The sequence below is a fragment of the Haliotis rubra genome, unplaced genomic scaffold (assembly GCF_003918875.1).
Source record: "Haliotis rubra isolate DU_JTF1 unplaced genomic scaffold, ASM391887v1 Scf6, whole genome shotgun sequence".
Classification (NCBI taxonomy): domain Eukaryota; kingdom Metazoa; phylum Mollusca; class Gastropoda; order Lepetellida; family Haliotidae; genus Haliotis; species Haliotis rubra.
The window spans coordinates 1903335-1927497 of NW_025767301.1; the positions used below are offsets into that span (position 1 = coordinate 1903335).

General features: G+C 43.5%; 1 protein-coding gene across 1 annotated transcript in view; it reads right to left on the bottom strand.

Moving 5' to 3' along the window:
• Positions 1 to 24163, bottom strand: part of LOC124255344 (thyroid adenoma-associated protein homolog) — a 57689-nt gene that overhangs the window by 25755 nt on the left and 7771 nt on the right. The window contains 8 exon segments of the mRNA XM_046689240.1: positions 1192 to 1430; positions 1723 to 1811; positions 2319 to 2497; positions 3872 to 3920; positions 4127 to 4159; positions 4867 to 5030; positions 9874 to 9992; positions 11012 to 11130. Of these exon segments, the coding sequence (XP_046545196.1) occupies positions 1192 to 1430; positions 1723 to 1811; positions 2319 to 2497; positions 3872 to 3920; positions 4127 to 4159; positions 4867 to 5030; positions 9874 to 9992; positions 11012 to 11130 (991 nt within the window).

Sequence of the window (24163 nt, forward strand, 5' to 3'; positions counted from 1 at the left end):
TTACAATGGCATCATGAAGCTGTACAGAGCCTTAGTGGTGCCAACTTCCATATCCCAATATTACAATGGCATCATGAAGCTGTACAGAGCCTTCATGGTGCCAACACTGTCCATATCCCAATATTACAATGGCATCATGAAGCTGTACAGAGCCTTGCCAACATGGTGCCAAACATCCCAATATTACAATGGCATCATGAAGCTGTACAGAGCCTTCATGGTGCCAACACTATCCATATCCCAATATTACAATGGCATCATGAAGCTGTACAGAGCCTTCATGGTGCCAAACACTATCCATATCCCAATATTACAATGGCATCATGAAGTTGTACAGAGCCTTCATGGTGCCAACACTATCCATATCCCAATATTACAATGGCATCATGAAGCTGTACAGAGCCTTAGTGGTGCCAACTGTACACTGTCCATATCCCAATATTACAATGGCATCATGAAGCTGTACAGAGCCTTAGTGGTGCCAACACTGTCCATATCCCAATATTACAATGGCATCATGAAGCTGTACAGAGCCTTCAGTGGTGCCAACACTGTCCATATCGCAATATTACAATGGCATCATGAAGCTGAACAGAGCCTTAGTGGTGCCAACACTGTCCACATCCCAATATTACAATGGCATCATGAAGTTGTACAGAGCCTTAGTGGTGCCAACACTGTCCACATCCCAATATTACAATGGCATCATGAAGCTGTACAGAGCCTTAGTGGTGCCAACACTGTCCATATCGCAATATTACAATGGCATCATGAAGCTGAACAGAGCCTTAGTGGTGCCAACACTGTCCACATCCCAATATTACAATGGCATCATGAAGTTGTACAGAGCCTTAGTGGTGCCAACACTGTCCACATCCCAATATTACAATGGCATCATGAAGCTGTACAGAGCCTTCGTGGTGCCAACACTGTCCACATCCCAATATTACAATGGCATCATGAAGCTGTACAGAGCCTTAGTGGTGCCAACACTGTCCACATCCCAATATTACAATGGCATCATGAAGCTGTACAGAGCCTTAGTGGTGCCAACACTGTCCACCCATGCAACCACCCCACTGCTGTCCCCTGGCCTAACCCCTGCCGTGATATTGCTGGAATATTGCTAAAAGCAGCGTAAAACTAAACTCACTCACTCTCTCACCCTTGGCCTACAGGTTCAGACCCTACCTTGGAGCCAGAGCCATGAACTGATCCAGGAACACACTAGTCAGTATCCATCCTTCGGTTACAAGTGGAAGGACTGCATCAGCAGCATCCACCATGGCGAGGAGACCAAAATACAGGCAGAGAGTGGATGTCAGGGACAGGTTATGGATTACTCCAAAATCAACTGATATCTGGGGTGGTGGAGTTGGAGTTATCTCCTCCTGGCTTGAGACATCTGTCTTGAATATTGATTGCAGGAGCTGCAACAGAGGAATATTAGAAATTTCATACATTACAAGACGACTTTGATATCTGTGATTCATACGCTAGAGAATAAAGAGGTGCTAGCTAAGTCAGCATTCAAAGATCACTATATCATTATCAGTTGTGAGCTAAAAATGAAAACTTTTGATGATCAAAATCACAGTTGAAAAACTAGGAAATCAATTTCCGGCATTCACAGACAAACTTTCATTCTAAAAGTTATAAATCTTAAAATTGAATGGCTAAAATCCCAATCCCTGAGACCAGATTTACATTATAGGAACTTACAATATGAATGTACCGTTTCCCCAGAGACAACTTCAACACCAGAACCATGACCATTCCAACACCACAACGGCAGTCCGTCAAAAAGTCATCTGAAATCAAAGAATCTGCATAAGAACTGAATGCTTCCATACATTACTTTTTTAACAACAGGTCATATAACTGCCATCACTGTCATCTTCCATGGAGAGTTCTAGCCTCAAGGGCTGTGTGGTTTCAGTGAACATGTCATGCAGTTCAGTACAACAAGGAAGTGTGATGCAGCAACTTCACTGCAGGTCAAATAATCAACACGAACCTTAAAAGCTTACCACATGCTTACTACATATTACATTTCACAGTGATACGTACAGAAATGTCTGAACAGCAGACCCTGATTCCAGGGATTGTGTTACCTATGGAACTTTCAATCATACTCCAAGGAACTCTGAAAGATGTTCCAAGGAACTCTATATGATGTTCAAAAGAACCTCAAACAATACTCCAAGGAAACTTAAACTATGCTGTAAGGAACTCTTAACAATATTGTAAGGAATACTACACAGCATATTACGGTGCCAGGACGAGTGGGCCATGTGTATTCTACAAACATCACTGACCCTGCTGGAGAATCTGGAGGCCTCCCTGCAGAAACCTGGCAGCCATGACCTGCACTGAGTCAGGACAGGGGTCCACAGACGCCTCCACAAAACACTTCTGAATCAGGCGATTGGCAGTTTTGATTGTGGCCAGACAGTGATGCATTGTTTTGTTCCTTTCCACTGGGGAGGAATTTCGGCTGCAAAAGAGTTCAGTTTCTGGTTTATCTGAACAGTGACCTGATACATAAAATATTATACGAACTGTGCCATAGAAATGTTACCTGACATAAGTAAAAGTGTCTCTTTATCGTAGACACTCGTTCACTAATGAAAACCAAATATATTTCAATAAATATTTTTAAGTCTATCTCCGACTCATATCAGAAAATAACAACAAGATCTACATGTCTGTCTTCACGGTAGTGAGTGAGTGAGTGAGTTTAGTTTTACGCCCCACTCAGCAATATCCCAGCTATATGGCAGCGGTCTGTAAATAATCGAGTCTGGACCAGACAATCCAGTGATCAACAGCATGAACATTGATCTGCGCAATTGGGAACCAATGACATGTGTCAACCAAGTCAGCGAGCCTGACCACACGATCCCGTTAGTCGCCTCTTACAACAAGCATAGTCGCCTTTTATGGCAAGCCCATGGGTTGCTGAAGACCTATTCTACCCCGGATCTTCACGGGTCTCATGGTAGTGAGTTGGGTGTTACTCTGCTGAAGAAGCAATATCCAGCAATATAACCACAAGGGAAACTATAATAGGAATATATTGCACACTTGTAGGGATTCGAACAATGGCACTTGGCGTGACAAGCAAACACTTTCACCATAAAGCCGTTCCCCTCATTTATCTTCAGAGGACACTGACAAATCCATGGTAAAGAGATCAACCTGTAATCGGCTTTATTCAGGGAGAAGTGAGAGTGAATGTTGTTTTAAAGCTGCAGTTACTACAGTCGTACAAAGTCTATCATGGCACCAGGACATACTATTGTCCAGCTCACACATCTGTCCCCAACAGTTACTTACTAATGGCACGTGAGTCGGGAACCAATCCTGTCTTGAAATCTTATATGGCTTTCTGGGTTTGCTTGTTTGTTTGTTTAACCAACACACGACAAAATATTCCAGTCACATGATAGCAGCCTGAAATGATCAAGATTGGACAAGACAATCCAGTGAAGGATATAATGAACATCAATCCACACTGTCTGGGTTATGATGACACAACCAAAGTAGTCACTGGGCCTGAGGACCTGAAACACAATGATGCCTGTTACGACCGGCTAGGGTTGTTGGCATCCCCACAGTGTCCCCATAATGGCTGTGTATAATGATCCACTCGCCATCAGGATTAGTTGATCACTGAATTGTCTGGTTCAGATTTGATTATTTACAGATTGCCACCATACAGCTGGATTATTGTTGTATGCTACATCAGACAACAAACAAACCAACCAACTGTCAGGATTATTTGAAAAAGGATTCATATAAGTGAGACACTGCTGGTGCACCACTTGACTTCAAATTCCTCACATCTTGAACAAGAACCTGTACTTACTGAGAGGCATCAACAAAACTTTGCAAAGCATGAGACAAGAAGTTGAGGGCTGAAAAACAATTTAAGTGTCACTGTTAAAATTGAAGAATCAATAAATTTAAAAACCAAAGATTATTATCAGTTCAATTAAATTTATCAGTCTGGTATTGAGATGTGGTAAAAGATTATATCCCTTTGAAAAGTTCCTGCGATCTTTACAAGATTATACATTAATAATAATAATCATAATCATGGTCTATGGGTTATCTCCCTTACCTGGCATCCTGGTTTCTTTCAAACATGCTTCTCCTGAAAAAAGGATTCATAATTTAGTTAATGGATATGTGGGTCTGTAGTTGACAGAATTATCCATAAGAGAAAAATATAGCTAACAATATATGTGCAAGCATACTTTTAAACAAAGTTTGCACAGCAATGTTTTGATGTGGTTCCTGATAGGGTATACATACTGTTCAGTGTAAAACAACTAAAATGGCATGAACACAACATGAGTCTACTTTTTATCTACTAGAAAAACATAAAAGTTTCATAAAACATGAACATAAATTAAAACTTTATTATTGATGGTATTCAAGCCAAAAATTTACAAGAGTTGCATATACCTGAATCTAATAACACAACAAACCGGTCAGCGATCGGTATTTGCAAAACACAACTTGAAATATAAGCGAAATACCTGTCACCATGTTTTCCTTAAGACATTCAAGATCAGTATTTGCAAAATGATTTTGCATTTAACCTGATGGCTTGTCCACTATTCACATATTTTTTTCACTGACCAACACAAATATCATTGATTTCAGACTAAAGGCCAAACATTGCACTGACCACATGTTTGTGGCAGCCTAAATTCATGTTTTGTTACAATTAACCCTCACTTACATTGACCTTCTGAACAACATGTGACTCTTGATTGATCCCAAATAAAACTACTGGTACACCTCCTCTTTCAAACAGTTTCAATTACATCTCAAGTTACAATAAAAGTTGCTCACCCAGTCGGAAGTTCTCCATCAGAGAGTTTATCCCTTCCACTAAGCTCCTAACAATATCAGAATCTGTGAGGAGTTTTAGGGAGGCATCAATTCGGGCCTGAAGTTGCATCTGCAGCTCAGTCTGATACCGGTCTCCCACCTCGGGAGCCAGGCCCTGCAGGAAGCTGTTAAACAAAAGTAAAAATATTCATATTGTGCTAAAATAAATAGGACAAGATCAATTGTTATTATTTAACCAAAAAAGAACCCAAGCATACTTCCTTGTTTTCTAGAATATTATCAATGATATGCACAGAAATTTATACAAACCTGTAGAGGTTATGAATTCTTTGAAGAAAGTCCTCCTTGGGGTACTTATAAGCATTAAAATGTCCATTTTGAAACCTACGACAGTTGTAACTATATTTCAATAAAAATATTTACAAAACGAAAAAACACGTTCTGCGTTATGAGACCACCCCTACAGGGCCCCAGCTGGCCCCCTACCGCAAGAGCAGGTAACTCTAGCCGACAACCTCGCACCTCACTTTTCATGCTGAGCGGATCAGACAGAATGAGGGGAATGGTGGCCGTACCCCAAGGAGGACTTTCTTCAAAGAATTCATAACCTCTACAGGTTTGTATAATTCTTTTCAGAAGAAGTCCTCCTTGGGGTACTTATAAGCATAAAGCAGACTCCCAAAGATCAGAAAAACCGGGAGTGGCATTCTGTCTGACACACTGGTCGAGCGCAGTAGCGTAGTACAGCCATATGCAAATAGAAATCACACTTACCCAGTCACGTGTCCGCCAATGTCAATCAAGGCGGGGGGCGTGACTAAGGCGAGGACCCTGGGAGGTCAAAGCTTAGTGCCCATTGGTCAATCGGTACACACCCCCAAGATAAAAACTACACCTCCCATCCTGATTGGTGGAAGTGAGTAAAAACTAGGGACTCGCCAAAACAAACTACTGTCCATAGCACACCGCTAGCCAAGCGGGGAAAAATGGAAAATAGAAGCCAAAGGCACCGATACCAAAAGAACGGAAATAAAAACCGCCACCACATACCTTCACCAGTGCAAAATAGGGAGAATATACCCGACACCAGTATAAAACAATGAGTAAATCAGCCACAAGGCTTACTCGGCCTGAGGCGTGCTACTCTGTCCACTGTGGAGAATCGTCTGGCCAAACCGAGCACGCTCACGCGAATGTTTGTCCAGCTGATAATGGCGAATGAACGTACTCGGTCGGCTCCAAATAGCCGCAGAGCATATCTCCTCAATGGGCAGAGCAGCCGCGCATACGCTTTGGGCGTGGCAACTGCTCGAACCGAATGAGCCTTTAAACCCTCTGGGGAGTCATACCCTTGTGTATGTAACCCATACATATTGCCGACCACGATCCACCTCGATATGGTCTGTGTGGTAACTGGGTGACCTACTTTACGCCCCGTAACAGCAGAATAACTGCTTATCTTTCTGGATTGACTGTGTTCTCTTGACATACGTCTTAAGTGTCTTACGTACATCCAACACATGTACTCTGCGCTTTGCGCTACCAGATGAAGCAGGAAGCGTAAAGGCAGGTAAATCAATAGGGCGGTGACATGAAGCGCTTTATCGATTTTTTGGCGGTAGGAATCAGGTAGCGAATACTTACCCTATCCTTATGAAAAGCGGTAAGCTCGGGTCTGAAGACATAGCATGAATGTCTCCCACCCGTCTACCTGAAGTAATGGCCACCAAAATGCGGCTTTCCAACTTAACAGTTGAAGCGACAATCCCGACCTATCGTAGAAGAAAGGACTAGATAGCCAATCTAAAGCGATGGACAGCTCCCATGGTGGACTGGTCCGGACGGACGACGGACGACTCTCTGTCCACACCTGCTAAGCGCTGAACCAGAGGGTGTTGTCCTAAAGGGCACCCTCGGTAGGAATGTGGAAAGCTGAAATAGCTGTGGAGTAGCCTCGGATAGTAGGCGGCTAGGCGGCTTCTAACGAGACTGTAAAACTCCAAAGCCGACTACAGTCGAAGAAAGGGATCAAGTATCCCTCTGTTTCCACACCAGCCAGCGCATAACAGGCCCATCTATCCTCATACTGTAAGTTAGTCGAATCCCTCAGCGAAGCCAGAATTGTGTCTGCAACTGGTGCAGGAATTCGCTTCATCGAGGCTGACTCCTGACAGTGGCCAAGCCACCCACTGGATCCATGGATCGGGTGTGGCTGGCCTTCCTGGATAGGAGGTCGGTCGCATCGGTAACAGCACCGGAGGCTGTACTAGCGATCTGAGTATTACAGGGAACCAGCGTTGAGGCGACCACAGAGGTGCAAGAAGCACAAGTAGTCGCTGGTTGGGTGGCTAGCCGCGATAGGACTCTGGGAATCAGAGGTATCGGTGGAAGAGCATACAGGACCCTGTCCGTCCAATCTAGCTGGAAGGCATCGGGCGATCGCTCCCGGATCCGGGATCGGGGAGCAAAACACCGAGTCTGGTTCGTCACCCCAGAGGCAAACAGATCCACCTGGAGCGACCGAACAACTGGGAGATAGCCCGAATATCTCCCGGTTGAGTAACCACTTCGTGAGGGGCCAGGATCTGACGTGAGAGTGCATCTGCGTACGTTGTCCTCCCCCGGGAGATACACAGGTAATACCCGTGTGTTGAACCGGTCGCACCACAGCAGAAACTGCCACGCCTCCTGGAGGAGTGACGGAGACACCGTACCGCCCTGCTTCAGGATATAGGACATCGCCGTTTGATTGTCCATTTCTAGACGAACCACACGGTTCCGAACCTGTTCCATGAAGCGTTCGAATACCCGTCGGACCGCTCTCAATTCTAACACGTTGATGTGTAAGGTCGCCTCGTTCACGGACCAAAGTCCGGAAGCTGTGAGGTCCCCTAGGACCCCCCCCCACCCTGTGAGGGAGGCGTCCGTCTGAATCGTGAGCGTAGGCACCGGGGTCTCCAGAGGGATACCCCTGACTAGATTCCCGGTGTCGGTCCACCACCTGAGGTGAGGATGAAGCCACTCTGGAGTTAGGAGGATAGTCTCGTAACTCCCCGAGTGTGACCACAGCTGTGCTAACGCTTGCTGAATTGGCCGCATCCTCAGACGCGCACGCCAAACTACATCCACCGTCGCCGCCATGTTGCCTAGCAACTGAAGCCATGCGCGTGCTGAGGCCCTGGGGGACTGAAGGAATTGTACAACAACCCGTTGTACTTTGGAAATGCGGTCCTGAGACAGAGAGACTAAGCCCTGCTGTGTCTCGAATCTCGCCCCCAAGAAAACCAGATCCTGGGATGGAACCAGCTCGGATTTCTTGAGGTTGATGACCCAACCCAACCTGGTGAGAATATCCATCACTGTCTGTGTGGATTCCCGACTCAAGTGAGTGGAAAGCGCCCTGAGCAGCCAGTCGTCCAGGTACGGGTAACAAAAGTTGCCCTGTGCCCTGGCGACTTGAGCTGGCACTAGCATGAGTTTTGTGAACACCCTTGGCGCCGTGGAGATGCCGAAGGGGAGCACACGAAACTGATAGCACCTCCCGTCGAAGGAAAACCGGAGGTATTTCCTGAACTCAGGGTGCATGGGTACATGAAGGTACGCGTCCTTGAGGTCGATTGACGTAAGCCAATCCCCTGCCTCCACAGATGAGATCACCGACCGCAGTGTCTCCATCTTCCGCCGTCTTGGCCCGCTTACCCCCACCCCCACTAGAAGAAGAAGAACTCTTCTTACTTTTAGCCACTTTAGATGGTGGGTCCTGTGCCCATAAGTCCCCCCCCGCCTGCAGCAGATTTGTATAAAACAAAAAGTCTGCGGAACGACGCTTCGTCGTCTTTGGTGAGAAAATCTGGCAGTTCTCACACGATTGATCATCATGATGTTCAACAGCCAAACAACGTAGGCACACATCGTGCGAATCCTGAGGTGGCAACATTGCCGCACATGCCACGCACGGGTGAAACTGTAACAAACAGAACCATTTATCATGGAAACTGATGTACAGTCTAAAAAACACACATATATGCAACACACGTAAAATATAATACGCACGGGCGATAAACCCTATGTGAAAAGCTAAGGCAGGTTTACCCTTTAACATATCATGAACAAGGGTGAAAATGCAAGCTTCCTCGCGTAACATATATAAGCGTAAATGTTATATGAAAAAACTTACCCCAACTCACCTTTTGCTGAAAGTGTAAACGTTAGGCAAGCCTACCATAGTAATAATAAGAAATTACCCTCCCCCCTAGCGATGTAACTTAAAAAAAAAGTTACAACCGTAGGACAGAAGGAAGCCAAACCGACCGCCATCTTGCCTGCCACGCATGGCTGGAAAATGGAGCCTGTCCGACTAAGTTACAACAATCATGAATGAAAAAATCAACCTACAATTCCACTAAAGCCCGTGCGAGAGAAAAGAGGAACCATACATACATTAGTTGATTCTGTAACACTCATTTTGATTTCTTTTCACAATGAACTACACGCACGTCTGTCTTCTGAGACGACAGCATGAAAAGTGAGGTGCGAGGTTGTCGGCTAGAGTTACCTGCTCTTGCCGGTAGGGGGCCCCGCTGGGGCCCTGTAGGGGTGGTCTCATAACGCAGAACGTGTTTTTTCGTTTTGTAAATATTTTTATTGAAATATAGTTACAACTGTCGTAGGTTTCAAAATGGACATTTTAATGCTTATAAGTACCCCAAGGAGGACTTCTTCTGAAAAAGAATTAATTCGCTGAGAAAGTTTGGAATTAAGGCATGCATGGGATCCTTGAGGTTTGATGCATAGTACATGTGTGAAATAGCCACCTTCCTAGCAACATTTAGGTCAGGCTAAAGATTCTGTCCCACATAAATAATCCACAACAATCATTTTGGAACTTGTAAACGCATATTGATAAATATGTTACATGTACCACTTGTATGAAAGACATTTTACAAGCTGAAAGTTAATGTACTCCTATCTTGACCTCACAGTGTACACATCCATTAGATAGTTTACCTTGCAAGAATTCTCTTGGCTGAAAACTTTGGTCCACATTCGAAATACACTTCAACCAGTGTCTTCACAATTTGTTCCCTTTCCAGAAGTGCAACATTTTCTTTGAATGTCTTCAAAACCTGAAACATTCATTATAAAACATTCTGACAGATTTCATGATAAATGTGTGGGTGGGTCGGGTTTGATAATGAACAGAACAGAATTTCAGAAACACATCCCTGCTCTGCCAAATACTACAGTGGGTGAGTGAGTGAGTTCAGAATTATACCGCACTCAGCAATATTCCAGCTATATGGGGGCAGTCTGTAAATAATCAAGTCTGGACCAGACAATCCAGTATGGTAACGAGCAACGATTTAAGCATGAGCAACGATCTACACAATTGGGATACGATGACATGTGTGAACCAAATCAATTGAAACTGAGGCGAACAACTTCCAAACAGATAACACTTGCCATATATAGATTGCAAACAATTGCTCCGTACATCAAAAACTGTTGTACGTGGTGTTGTCGATGTTTGCAGATGTGGCCTCAATGACAAGTTGTGTTGTAGGATATTCGTAAAGAGTGTTCCAAGGGACATAACTCTATGGGGTTCGTTTGAAATAATGTTCGGTTGGTAGAGGTCACGAGAGTTGATTTAATGCAACGTTGATTCATTCAAAAAAAATTATTTAATATTGTAATGTAAATATGTAATTTCTTTTTCATAAATCATATGGTAGCTTCCCTGAGGACTGATAGTTAGTATTATTGAGAGGAATGCATTATGTATTTATAGGGAAATGTAGCGTGACAATGTGCCTTTATGTCCAAATGATGCAATGTATAAAATAGCTTAAATAAAGCAGTGAATATGGGGAAAATAAATGTGTACATAGTGAACTCAAAAACAGCTAATCGAACAGTTTTCGAACTCCTTGCACTGCATGCGTCATATTATGACGTCATACGATTGTTAGCAATCCAGCTTCTCGACGGAAAGTTCGGCAGTTACCGTGGCAGCAGGTAATATTTTTGCCAGTTGTCACCCTCCTGGGAGGGGTGACACAGCAACTTGTTAAAGCGTCATTGACCAATGAAATTAAAGTATTTTACATTTCATAGGTAAAGGGTAATTTCGTTCTTTACTTACATCTTTTAAGGAAATCAGATAGTCCTTGGAATTATTCACAGGCAGGAGAGATGCACAGAGGGTATCAGTATCTACTTTGCCAGAATTCTCTCCCTTGGACTGCCGAGTCGCCATGATGACTGCAAGAGAAATAGACTCATATTAGAAAAGTAACAAAAACAATTACAAATGAGACACAGAAAATGCCTTGAACTGACACAAAATGAAATGTTAAATCATCTATTTTAGAGGATGTATAACAAATAGTTGGTTTTGTACAGCAATAGTAAATTTCGTATGTATTTTCTGATCTTTTAACATAAGCTTTCTGCTTTGTTGCTTAGGTGGTCATGGCTAACACAAACCACACTGGAAATAAAACAGCTTTAAACATGAGACACTAACACTGTGTCTTGTAACATGATCTGTGTATTCCAGAAGAAGGCAACAATCCCTTATACAAACATACTGCAGTAAGCTAATGTATGGTATATACTTTCATGATCTACATTTCATTTCTTCAAATAGCACCATAATCACTTTCTATATGTGTTATGATATCTTTAATTGAACTGATGCATTAGTCATTATATGAGTGAGTGAGTGAGTTTAGTTTTATGCCCCACTCAGTAATATTCCAGCTATATGACGACGGTCTATAAATAACTGAGTCTGGACCAGACAATCCAGTGATCAACAGCATGAGCATGGATCTGCGCAATTGGGAACTGATGACATGTGTCAACCAAGTCAGTAAGCCTGACCACTCGATCCCGTTAGTTGCTTCTCACGAAAAGCATGGGTTACTGAAGATCAAATTTCTAACCCGGACCTTCACGGGTGAGTAATTATATGAGTTCATGGGTACTGTATGTAACATGGAACAAACTGCACTGTCAGGTAACCATGAAAGCAAACTGCACTGTTGGCAACAATAGATTGATCAAGCTGTCTATGGATAAACAGTTCTGGTAGTGGACATAAACAAATTAGCATGAGTCAGTAAACAATGAACTTTGTTTAAATTGTGTAATAAACTGAAAGTGGGTATATTCATACAGAGAAATTAATCAACTAATCAATTACTCTAACGGTTCCATATTCTGCAACCCAAAACCAAAACATCCATATGTGGCTGTCCCTGTTCAACTGATTGTGTGTGGTAGTGTGGCAGTGTTGTATGTATATATCTGTGTTTTACATATTTGTATATATTTAATGTTGCAATGAAATAAAGTGTTGACTTTTACTCTGAAGTACAGAATAAAATAAACTTGAATTCAAATTAGCTCCTGGTTGACTTGTCTATATTTCAGCTTTAATATTATTCAACTGTCCTTGGATAGCTCTGGGGTAAGATTACAGAGCTTGGGTCACTCCTTTGTTTAAGCAAGCTTATGCCTAATTGGCCTTGTTTAAAATACTAAAGTTGAGCACTTCACTAGCACAGCTGTAGACTGAGACTGACCAGTCATTACTACAGGTAAGTTATGTATTTTGTATGCATTTCACAATTATATGCTTGTAAATTGTGCTTAATCAGTTATAGTGAAATCATGTTTTAATATTTTCTACATAATCAATACAGGTATAACACATAATGTAATTGAACTAAAACAGTAAGTCTATACACAGTTTAATTCACCTAAACATCAGCTTTTCACTTTCCTGTTTCTGTCCTTGACAATCAGTGAGCAAGCATATACTTTCTATCATTTATGTGTTTGTCTATAATTATGTTTTGAAGTGTTCCTAGGTATGTTGTGGGTCATACATGGTATGTTACCCAGTCTTTCAATAGTACTTATATTTGTATATTTATTTGTTTTTAGATGCATTGATATAATCAACTGGTGCAGTCAGTCCGCGCCCCAGTACAACCAACAGGGTACGCTTGTAACTCTTTTTGTGTACTTATAAATTGCTTGTCTTTATGCATATCATATGTATACATAGTCAATGTCGTTTATCCTTAAATGTATTTAATAAATATTAATTTAACTACATTATACCACATCATCCATTTGATTAAATGTGTGAATATATATATTAATATAAATATGAATCGTAATTGTGATGTACCCTTACATACGCATGTGTGTATACATATGTATTTATTGTTATGTATATGTTTCAGGGCATTTGGTCTGACTTTTGACTCAACAAATAAATCCTCGAACTCAAACCCAACCTGTGTGTAATTATTGAACACAACCCCGGGTACAAATGGAGCCCCCAATGAGGATTTAGCAGTGTGTGAGCACCAATGTTGAACGAAGAATCCACGTACGCATGTACGCATCTCTGAGTTGACACTGAGCACCCGGTCTACAGTGTGCAGTACAGTCAAGACTTCATGAACTGTTGAGTACAATGGCATTGTCTTCAGCTGTGTACATTACGAACATGTAAACATAGTTTTACATAGAGGCCTATCAACAACAGAGTAGACACTTGTATTCATGCATTTGCTAGCTGAAATGTGTATGCCGGCTTAGTTCTCCTCATGTACTACCTTTAGTTTAGTTTAGTTTTAGTTTTAGTTTAGTGTAACCTGTGTACTGTAATTTAGTTTAGTTTACAGTTTAGTTTAATGTAAGCAGTCTACTGTCGTTTAGTGTAACCAGTGTAGTTTAGTTTAGTTTAGTGTAACCTGTGTAGTTTAGTTTAGTTTATAGTTTAGTTTAGTGTAACCAGCGTAGTTTAGTTTATAGTTTAGTTTAGTTCAGTGTAACCAGTGTAGTGTAGTTTAGTGTAACCAGTGTAGTTTAGTTTATAGTTTAGTTTAGTGTAATCAGTGTAGTTTAGTTTAGTTTAGTGTAACCAGTGTAGTTTAGTTTAGTTTATAGTTTCGTTTAGTGTAGCCAGTGGTTTAGTTTAGTTTATAGTTTAGTGTAACCAGTGTAGTTTAGTTTATAGCTTAGTTTAGTGTAACCAGTGTAGTTTAGTTTAGTTTATAGTTTAGTTTAGTGTAACCAGTGTAGTTTAGTGTAGTTTAGTTTATAGTTTAGTGTAACCAGTGTAGTTTAGTTTAGTGTAACCAGTGTAGTTTAGTTTAGATTATAGTTTAGTTTAGTGTAACAGTGTAGTTTAGTTTAGTTTATAGTTTAGTTTAGTGTAACCAGTGTAGTTTAGTTTAGTGTAACCAGTTTAGTTTAGTGTAACCAGTGTAGTTTAGCTTATAGTTTAGTTTAGTTCAGTGTAACCAGTGTAGTTTAGTGTAATCAGTGTAGTTTAGTGTAATCAGTGTAGTTTAGTTTAGTTTACAGTTTAGTGTAACCAGTGTAGTTTAATTGTAGTTTAAATAAAGGCAATTGATGTTGTTATATATATACTCATGCCAATAATGGTTGTCACCCCCCTTCCCACCCCAAACCCACACACACAGACCCACCCCACACCCCCTCTCCAATTAAAAAAATTGAAGGTGGTGACAACCATTATTGGCATGAGTATATATACATGTGTTTGTGTGAATACTTCACTGCCCTAGATATATAAAACATTTAGTTAGTAAAATATACTTGCTGCTTATTTATATGTTTAGTTGAAAAGTTAAGTGTGAATATGTGGTCTGTGTGAATTATTCTCTACTTTGCCTATTGCACACTTCACCTAGAAGTATGTGTAACTGCTTTAAATAATCATTTCAACAAATCAACTTGGTCAACAGTTAAGTTAACTTAGGCACTCAAATAATCTGTTTAAATAGTCAGGCCAGTTGGTTACCAAGTAGTTTCTCACATCTTGGTTAGGTAGGATACATTTTTGTGTGTAGTTTGTTAGGGTTATGACCACTTGACGAGCACTTCACCCTGGCACTCACCATTGTTTAATCCCTCCTGCATATATACTAACCCAATAAGCATGTGACACTGACTTATCGCCTCACTGTAGTGTAGCTTACCAAACGTCATTGTTGGGATATACTACAATCCGGCCGTGCGCGTTTATTATCATTTCTGTCCGCATTTAACGTGTGCATTACACAGCCATGACCGATGGATATCAAACTGGCGTTGATTATTTCATTGCTGTTCATCCAGGGTAACCAGCTCATAGACTTCGTAAGCTATTTTATGATTCTACATTCCTTTGCCTTCGTTTTCATTCGTTCACCTGTCTACTTTAACAATACTGTTACTGGTGGATCCTGTTGTCTGGGATCATGGAGTTTAAGGAAGAGGAATTGGAGTCTGTGGCTTACCTATTCCGGAAGCTTGGTATGGATCCAAAGGATCAATCACTGGAGGACCTCAAGGCATGTCTCAGCAACCTGGTCCCTTATTAAAGCAAATGCCCGGTCTAGACAGCAAGACAGTACCACCTGTGGCAGTGGAAAGCAAAGCCCAGGCTGTGGCTTATCACCAATTCCCCAAACTACCTCTGTTTAGCAGCGATGAAACAGGAAAGGATGCTCCTTTTGACCTCTAGTCCTAAGAAGTTGATTGTCTATTTCAGTCAAAATGTTATACCTTAGACGTTATTAATCACGCTGTCCATAGATCTCTTAAAGGGGAGGCTGCTAGAGTGGCCATGAGACTTAGATCTACAGCTTCTACCACGGATTTACTATCCAAGCTTCAGAGCATCTATGGTACAGCTAGGCGTCGGGAAGCCCTTATAGCACAATTCTATAGTGCAACCCAGAGGGAGGATGAAGATGTTGCTGATTGGGGCTGCCGCCTAGAACATTTACTATCCCAGATCACAGAACATCATACTATACCCATGAAGGAACAGGATGAAATGCTAAGGAACATGTTCTGGAGTGGTCTGAAACCAACAATGAAAGCTGTGTCTGGACATAAGTTAGACTCACGAGCTAGCTTTGATGAGCTATGAATCTCATTGCATGAAATAGAGTATGACATGAACTAACCATGTCTGAGACAAAGAAGTGCCGTGCTTCTGGTAAGATGGCCGTACAGGATGAGTCGGTGTCCAAGAGCAATCATGAGACTTCGACGTCTGCAATAGACCAGCAACGAGTGGAAGTGTCAGACCTCGGGAAACGACAGGACACAGCTCCTGTATATCAACATCAGACATCCCAGTCAAGACGAGACAGGTCTTTTGGAGGCCAACAACGATGGAGGAAGCGGACCCAGTCATCTCATCATTCAGATCTGCCTGCTAACTCCTTTCCTACCAACAGTCTTTACACAGAACATAAACTAAGGGATGAATCGAGAAATGATTCTTACCAGCCTGGTAGTTATGGGAGCAGCAGACCAAGATATGGGGATAGAAGAAGCTCAAGGACACCCGCAACAGTCAAGGAACAACGTTATTGGGATCAGGAGGACCACCAAGAACTGGTATGCTTTAGATGTGGATACCCTGGACACATAGCAGTTAAATGTAGAGCAAGGCTTGACCACCTTCGTCGACCTTTAAACTAGCGAGGGCCTATGAGAAGGGGTCACCCTTAGGCTCATCGAAGCACCCCATGGACACGCTACCAGGGGGACTTGTTGGACAGGCCAGTGAAGCAAACATTACAGCTGACAATGTCCAGACCCGTGCCTTGTTGGACACTGGGGCTACCGTCTCTATAATTTCAGAATGCTTTTATGATGAGTATTTGCAACACATTCCCTTGGAGTTCCTCAGTAGAATGATGGACATTGAATGTGCTGGAGGAAAAAACCTACCCAACAAAGGCTTTATTGAAGTTGGAGTTAGGTCCATTGGCAGTGGAACTGTTGATGCAGAACCAGTACCATGCCTTTTCCTAATTGTACCTGTTACCAGATATAGTGCACAAGTACCAGTACTGTTAGGAACAAACATACTGAACTGACTAAAGGACAACTGTAAGCAAATCCATGGAGTGAAGTACTTACAACAGGCAGCCTTACAAACCCCTTGGTATCTTACTTACAGAACCATGAGCTTACAGGAACGTGAATTATAATGCAATGATTGAAGATTAGGTCTTATTAAGAGTGCGGAGGACAAGAACATCTTGATACCATCTAACAGCACTGCATCAAGTAGAGGAAAAAGTTGCCAGAGGAGCTATGGACTCTGCTTCTGTATTGAAGAATATTGAGATGGAGCGAGAAGGACTCTCATCCAATGAAATTGGTTTGGGACTTGATTTAATAACCAGGTTTAAAGATGTGTTTTCAAAGAATGATGAGGACCTTGGACATACTTCCCTTGTTTGCCATCATATCGAACTAGATGATGAGCGGCCATTCAAGCAAAGACATCGACGGATACCCCCTTCTATGTTCAGACTCACTTGCATCAACTGTTATCAGCTGGAGTAATTCGAATTGGGCATCTAATGTGGTATTAGCTCGCAAGAAGGACGGCAAGCTGAGGATGTGCATTGACTTCCAACAGTTGAATAGACACACTATTCACACAGAGTCGGTAGTCTGGAGGGAGTAACGTTGATGCTGATACTCTCTCCAGACTACCGACTGTGTGATCGTTCAGAACCGGACTAAGTGCAAGTTGACTGTTAAAGTGATCTGCCATGCGCTTACTTCATCCAACTACATTGAGAGTCTTTGTCTCTCGGTTACTCTTGTGGATGACGATCCCATGATCAGCGATGATCAATGTGCAGCCACATTGGACTATCATTGGACACTTAAGGGACAAGAAGAGACGCGACAGAATACAGTATAGTGATGATGACAGTATTACAGCACTCATCAAGATCTACAGTCAGCTTGGACTGAAGAGAGGAGTATTGTATCGGGTCACCATGAAGGATGGAGAGGAACAGGATGAGCTGGTTCTTCCAATTCAGTGTCGCAGAGCAGCATTACGATCACTCCATGACAATGTCGGACATCCAGGACGGGATAGGACTCTATCACTGATCCGTGAAAGATTTTATTGACCTGGAATGACCCGTGATGTTGAAGCACATGTACAATCCTGTGTTTCTTGTCTACAAAGAATGACTCCAACTGCAGGGAGATCACCATTGGTCAGCATTGAAACATCACAGCCTTTGGAGCTCGTATGCATGGATTTCCGGACCCTGGAACTATCAAAGGGAGGTCAGCAACACGTTCTTGTGACAGATCATTTTACCCGATATGCTCAGGCATATCTAACAAAGAACATGACTGCAAGAACAACAGCAGAGGTCTTTTCAACAACTTTGTTGTCCACTATGGAATCCCCAAGCGTATCCACTCTGACCAGGTAAGTAATTTCACAGGAAACCTTATGCAGGAATTATGCAACTTGCTCAAGATAGACAAGTCACAGACTACCCCTTACCATCCAATGGGAAATGGCATTTGCGAACAATTCAACAGTACTTTATGCAACATGCTTGGCACACTTGGACCCGATGATAAGAGGAATTTGAAAGCTCATGTCGCACCATTGGTCCATGCCTATAATTGTACCCAAGTAGTAGTACAATGGGGGTTCTGCATCACATGCGGCTTAGAGGCTTATTTATGGGACTTAAGCTTCCCAGCCCCCCTTAAAAACGGCGAGGGTGTAGCGCAAGCCATCCTCCGATGTGCCTCCAGCCTAGACCGAGCTTAGGAACGAAGTTTGGATTGGGATTTAAATGTATCCGTAATATTCGGCGACGACTTTATGGAGTGGGTCTGCCATGAATTCCTCAAAGTGGATTAAGGAGTACGAGACATCGCATTCTCGTGTCTCGAAGATACAATCGATTAACGTATCAATGAGGCATTGTAACCGTTCTGTGCCCATGAGACCTAAACTATCGTACAGGCTGGTGAAATTCCCTCGACTTATGACTCGACGCATGGCGGCGTAAATATCAAGGCCATGGACGTCCACCCCGATGCGTCTGAACAACTGTTTCTCGATCAATCTCCACATGTATGAGAAACATAAGACGAATCTTTAATAAGGAGGCAATACCGTGTCATGAGGGACGATTTGTAATTCCTCTCGGACGAATCCCCTACCCGGCCCGTCTTGCAAGTAGTACAAATTCGGTTCAACTTCTTTGATGTGGTACGTTTTCATGGACCATACAGGGTCTGTGGCGCGACGTTTGTCCCCTCCTTCGAGTTCACCAGGCTGGTACAGATACCTCACAACGACCCGGTCCAGTAGTTTTTTCTCTTGGCCGTGACGCGATGGCACAGCCGATTTGGTCATCACGGATTTCATTCGAATGGCTTCGACGTGTCTTTTATCGAGGAGTCGAGTGACTTCATTGTCGATCGCCGACACCACTCGCGGTAAGCGTACCACCCATTCCGTCGATCGTTTTTCTGGGTTGACCATCTCTCGGGCATACTGATGTCCGAACAAACGCTCGGCTAAAGTCCTGTTGAATCTTTCGACGATGGCTTGGCTTCCGTCTCACTTGGACTTTATGCTTCGATAACAGCTGCGACACGGCTCCCATGAACTCACGTCCGGGATCGACTTGTAATTTGGTTGGCCAAGTCAAGCGACTGCGTTTGTAGATACGTTCTAAGGCCTTAGCGACTTGATTCGAATCTTTGGTCATTAATGGCTCGGCTTCCTTGTAACGACTGGCAATGTCCACGACGGTCAGGGCGTACTTGTACGGGGTTTTTTCACCCTGTCGTGCGGGAAAACAGGACGTTGTCTTGATGGGTATGATTGGGTACGGAAATGTCAACTTTTCTTCTAGGGATGTATTGGGGAGCCGGCAGGTACACTTGCCAGATGGCTTGTTTTTTAAGCCAAGCTTTGGCAGTATCCTCGGAGGCGAGCAGCTTTGGATAGCTTCGGGATGGCGCCTTCACCTTTCCAGTAACCCCGGGGACTGTAGTAAACCTTCTCCATGATGTATACACGCTATTATCCATTAAATAGTCTGTCTAGACTTCGACACACCGAGTGGAGTTTCCTTTATTGGGGGTCTCGGAAACTCCCAACGTGTTGAGGTCTACTGTTGGTATCCATAACCATAAGTGTGGATACCGTCGTTCGCAATCCACCGTTTGGTATCCATGGGCGACAGCGACGTCTTGTTGAGAGTGATGCTGTAGATGGTGTGTTTGTCGCTTCTCAACGTGTTCATGGGGTGTTTGAACGTGCGTTTATCGAAGAGAGCCTGTTTGAAGAGGGTGTGTTTGATGAGTTGTTTCACCATGTATTTCTTGACCCCTTTCGCCTTTCGGATCTCGCCTTTGTCGGCTTTCAGGATGGAATACATCTTGGGTCTCAAACTGACATATTCGGCGATGGGTGTTCCCGCGCATTCGTCCTTCATCTTGCCGAGGACCATTTTATTGGTCGTGCAGTGTAGGGCGTGGTCTGGGGGGTAATCGCTGGTATCGAACAAGAGGCTGTGTTTCGCCATGTCCCCGTACACGTCCTCGGTGCGTATATTCCACAACAAGGAATTGGTGTCCGTGTACTGCAGCTCGCATTGATCACCGTATTGCTTCTTGAGTTGGTTGTAGTAGAAATCGTACATGAGATGTTTAGAGAGGTCGAGAATGCTCATCCCCACGTAGACGGGTCGGTCGGAATTGGTGTCCGTGTACTGCAGCTCGCATTGATCGCCGTATTGCTTCTTGAGTTGGTTGTAGTAGAAATCGTACATGAGATGTTTGGAGAGGTCGAGAATGCTCATCCCCACGTAGACGGGTCGGTTGAGCTTGATGTGGCTTTTGTTCGTGTGCAACGCCGCCAAGTCCTTATCGAATAGCTTGCTCCGGTTGAATGCCGGACTGGTGATCAGTTTCCTGAGTTTTGCTTCCTCGTGAGATTGCACGAGTTTGACCGTCACCCGTTTTCTCAAGTTTTCCATGGTTTTGCCGAACACCGAATTGTTCATCAGTTTGTAGAGGTTGCGATGCTCGTAATATCGATCTCATCGTCCAACCACTCGAACACGCCCGTAGGCAGAGACTGGCTCATGGCCCAGCCGTACAGGTTGTTGGCGTCGAGATACAGGAGGTGATTGGTGGGCTTGCTCGAGTCGTAGCCCTCCACGTATGGGTTGTTGGCTTTCGCGTACCATTTGGAGACCATGCAAATCCCACCGCGCATGCCTTTCTCGATGAACAGATGCATGTCGTAATCCGTGAGCAATTCCAGTTTGACTCTGGTTTTCTTCAAGAGTGCATCCCAAGAGAGACCGGGGCTGGTGTAGTACCAGGCAAGGTTGAGTTGATACTGTTTCAAACACGTCGTTCTGAACGTCCGTTTTCAAGTACAGGTCGTGGTAGTCACCCAGATTCTTGCAACCCAGTTTGTTCCACACGTTCTGAGCGTGGTCGTAATCGTCCTGGGAGATATGGGATTCGGTCAAGTTGCTGTAAAATCAGTCAATGGGAGGTAGTTGGGTCTCGTCGAACTTGGGCCAATCATCCATGTACTCGTACGGGTACACGCCCTTTTTGAGCAGCAGAGGTCGAGTCGCCTCATCAGTGTATCGATGGGTGATGGCGAAGGTATCGTTGGCCTTGACCAAACTATCGAGTGATGACAGGAGGAACTGAGCGCTATCGATAAATCTCAGACCATTGAGTGAGAACGAAATGTATTTCTCCATGTTGTTGGGGATGCACTTGATATCGCCATCGATGTTCCAGATGACCTGCATGATCAAGTGAGCATCGTACCCTCTCAAATTATGGAAGACCACGGGGATGGTGATTTTGTGGGGATCGATTTTTAAGTTGCACACATTGTGAGCGGCACCTCTGTACCGGCCGGTGATGTGGCAATGATCTCTACGACATCCCTGTTCAGGTGTTGGTCGCACACGTGGCAACACTTAGCACGCTTGTGAGCGAGTTCATCCTCCGGCGTCATATTTTTGGGAGCAGGATCCGACAACGCTTCCCTGATGTTTTTCTCTTCATGTTGTAAGGACGTGAGAAACGTTTCGGCCGCGTCAGGACCTCTGTAGATCACGGGAGTCTCCATTTCACCGTCGCATCAAATGACTGACTGAGTTTAGTTTTACGCCGCTTTTAGCAATATTCCAGCAATATCACGGCGGGGGACACCAGAAATGGGCTTAACACATTGTGCCCATGTGGGGAATCGAACCCGGATCCTCGGCGTGACGAGCCAACGCTTTAACCACTAGGCTACCCCACCGCCCCTCGCATCAAATGACCACGTACCCGAACCCGTAGGCTTGGTGTTCTTGCGTTTTGTACGTAAAACTTTTTTCCAGGGATGGCGTGATGTGGTCGACCTGTTTGATGAGCGCTTCGGAAGTCGGCATAAATGACGCAAGGAACGGACATTTGATGTTTGTGGTTGATGAATTTTAAGATGTTTTCATGTTCTCGAGGCATGTCGATTCGGATCGCCGTCTCTCCCACGCCTCGGCAATCCACCCGGTCCGCTTCCAGCAGGTTGGCTCACGTGAAGCCGTGCAGACATCGTTCGCAAAAGTGTTTCTTTTCTCTCTGCGTCGATTGATCGTACAACAGTCTGCTCAGACTTTCAATATGTGTATAGTGATACTTACCCTCTTTTTCGGTCATAAATAAATTGATTCTGCGCACATCATCGGGCATGGAGCTGATTCGGTGTATGATGGTTGTATTGCCTTCGTGACCGAAGACGTTGATGGCTAAATGGTTTAGTTTTTCAAATCGGGTCCAGTAGGAAATGGCTGTGGGTTTAACTAAGCCATCCCAGTTAAGCCCGTCGTCTTCGGGGTAGCTCGAAGGTCTGTTCTTAATAATAGCTACTGGAAATAAGCCAGCTCTCACCGAATATACTGCACAAGCATCGTCTTTATTTTTAATGTTATTAATGGCTTTTTTATTTCTGTAGTAAGGTGGCAAGTCTAGGTACGATCTGCCTTTGAACAGTACGTAGTTCGCTATGTCCAAATAGATGGTGTTGACACTTCCCACCACCCACCCGGAGCCCTTGTGTGTCCATCGTTCCAGTGATTCTTGTATTTTTTGTAGCGAGGTATCGAGGGTCGAAGGGATCGAGTCGGATTGAAGTACGCGATCACCAATAGCAAAATTTCCGAGGAAGTGTTTCGTTTGGTGATGTCAGAAATCGCGAAATACCACCGCATGAAGGAAGCGGTTCGACTAGGAAAACCGCTGGCATTGGCGAATAAGACGAGAAAAAAAAGCTCATAGAAAAGGGTCGACAACAAATCATTCAAACCTTCCTGACCCAGAACAAAGATACCATAAAAGATTCACCTTAAACTGCTTTGTAGATATCATTATGACCTAGCCGAAATACTAGTAATAAAAATAAAAAAAATAAAAAAAATAAAAAATGTTCTGGGATTCGAATGCTAAAACTCTAGGTCTGAAGTCCGGCATGTACCCTTCGGACCGGCAATTTCACTCTGTCAGGGATGGTGCATTCAAGCTATATATAGCTCATACGCTTTGTGAGCTTATGTAACCCGATTCTAAATTAGCCGATTGTGGCTTCTAAACATGTTTTCAGCGTCCATCGAAGCATGCATCGTGATAAGCGTAATCTAGACTACCTAAGAGCATCGTGATTGTATTTTATTACACCTTTATTTGAGGTGTAAAGCCACCAAACGTGCACGAGGCGAGCGAGACTGGTCCTGCGCTACTGTAGCTAGTATTGATGGAACCCAGCTCAAGATAAATAATGGATTGTGGCCTCTGCAAAAAAATTTCAGCGTTCGTCGACTAATGTATCGTATTCAGCGTTCTTCAAACTACCTACAGGCATCGTGTTTGTATTTCATGAGACATGGATTCGAGGTGAAAAAGCCACCAAACGTGCACGAAGCATTGAAGCTGAAGTGATATGATGGGTTTCAGACATCCTTTGCGCTACTATAGACAGAGCCCGGTTTAAGAGCATGATGCAATCTCAGGATAGAGCCGTTAAACCGAAATTATGCTGTCAAGTCTCGAAGTTTTATATGTATTGTGAATTTGAGATTGCCGGACCAAGTTTTTGTACTGATCGTCACATGGCTGAAGTAAAGTTGGCTCGTATTGAGCTAGAGTTGTGTCATTAATACGAAGATATTACATGGTGTCAGAAGTCATGGCAGGTCGAATTGACATTCCGCCCATGAATTTTGATGCTGCTAATGTAGCAGAAAGTTGGAAAAAGTGGAAACAGACGATAGAATTGCTGTTCAGTGGACCACTCATTGTGAAAGATGAGAAGGAAAAGTGTAGCTATTTTCTGTTGTACATTGGTCAGGAGGGCAGAGATGTATTTAATACTTGGACATTGACA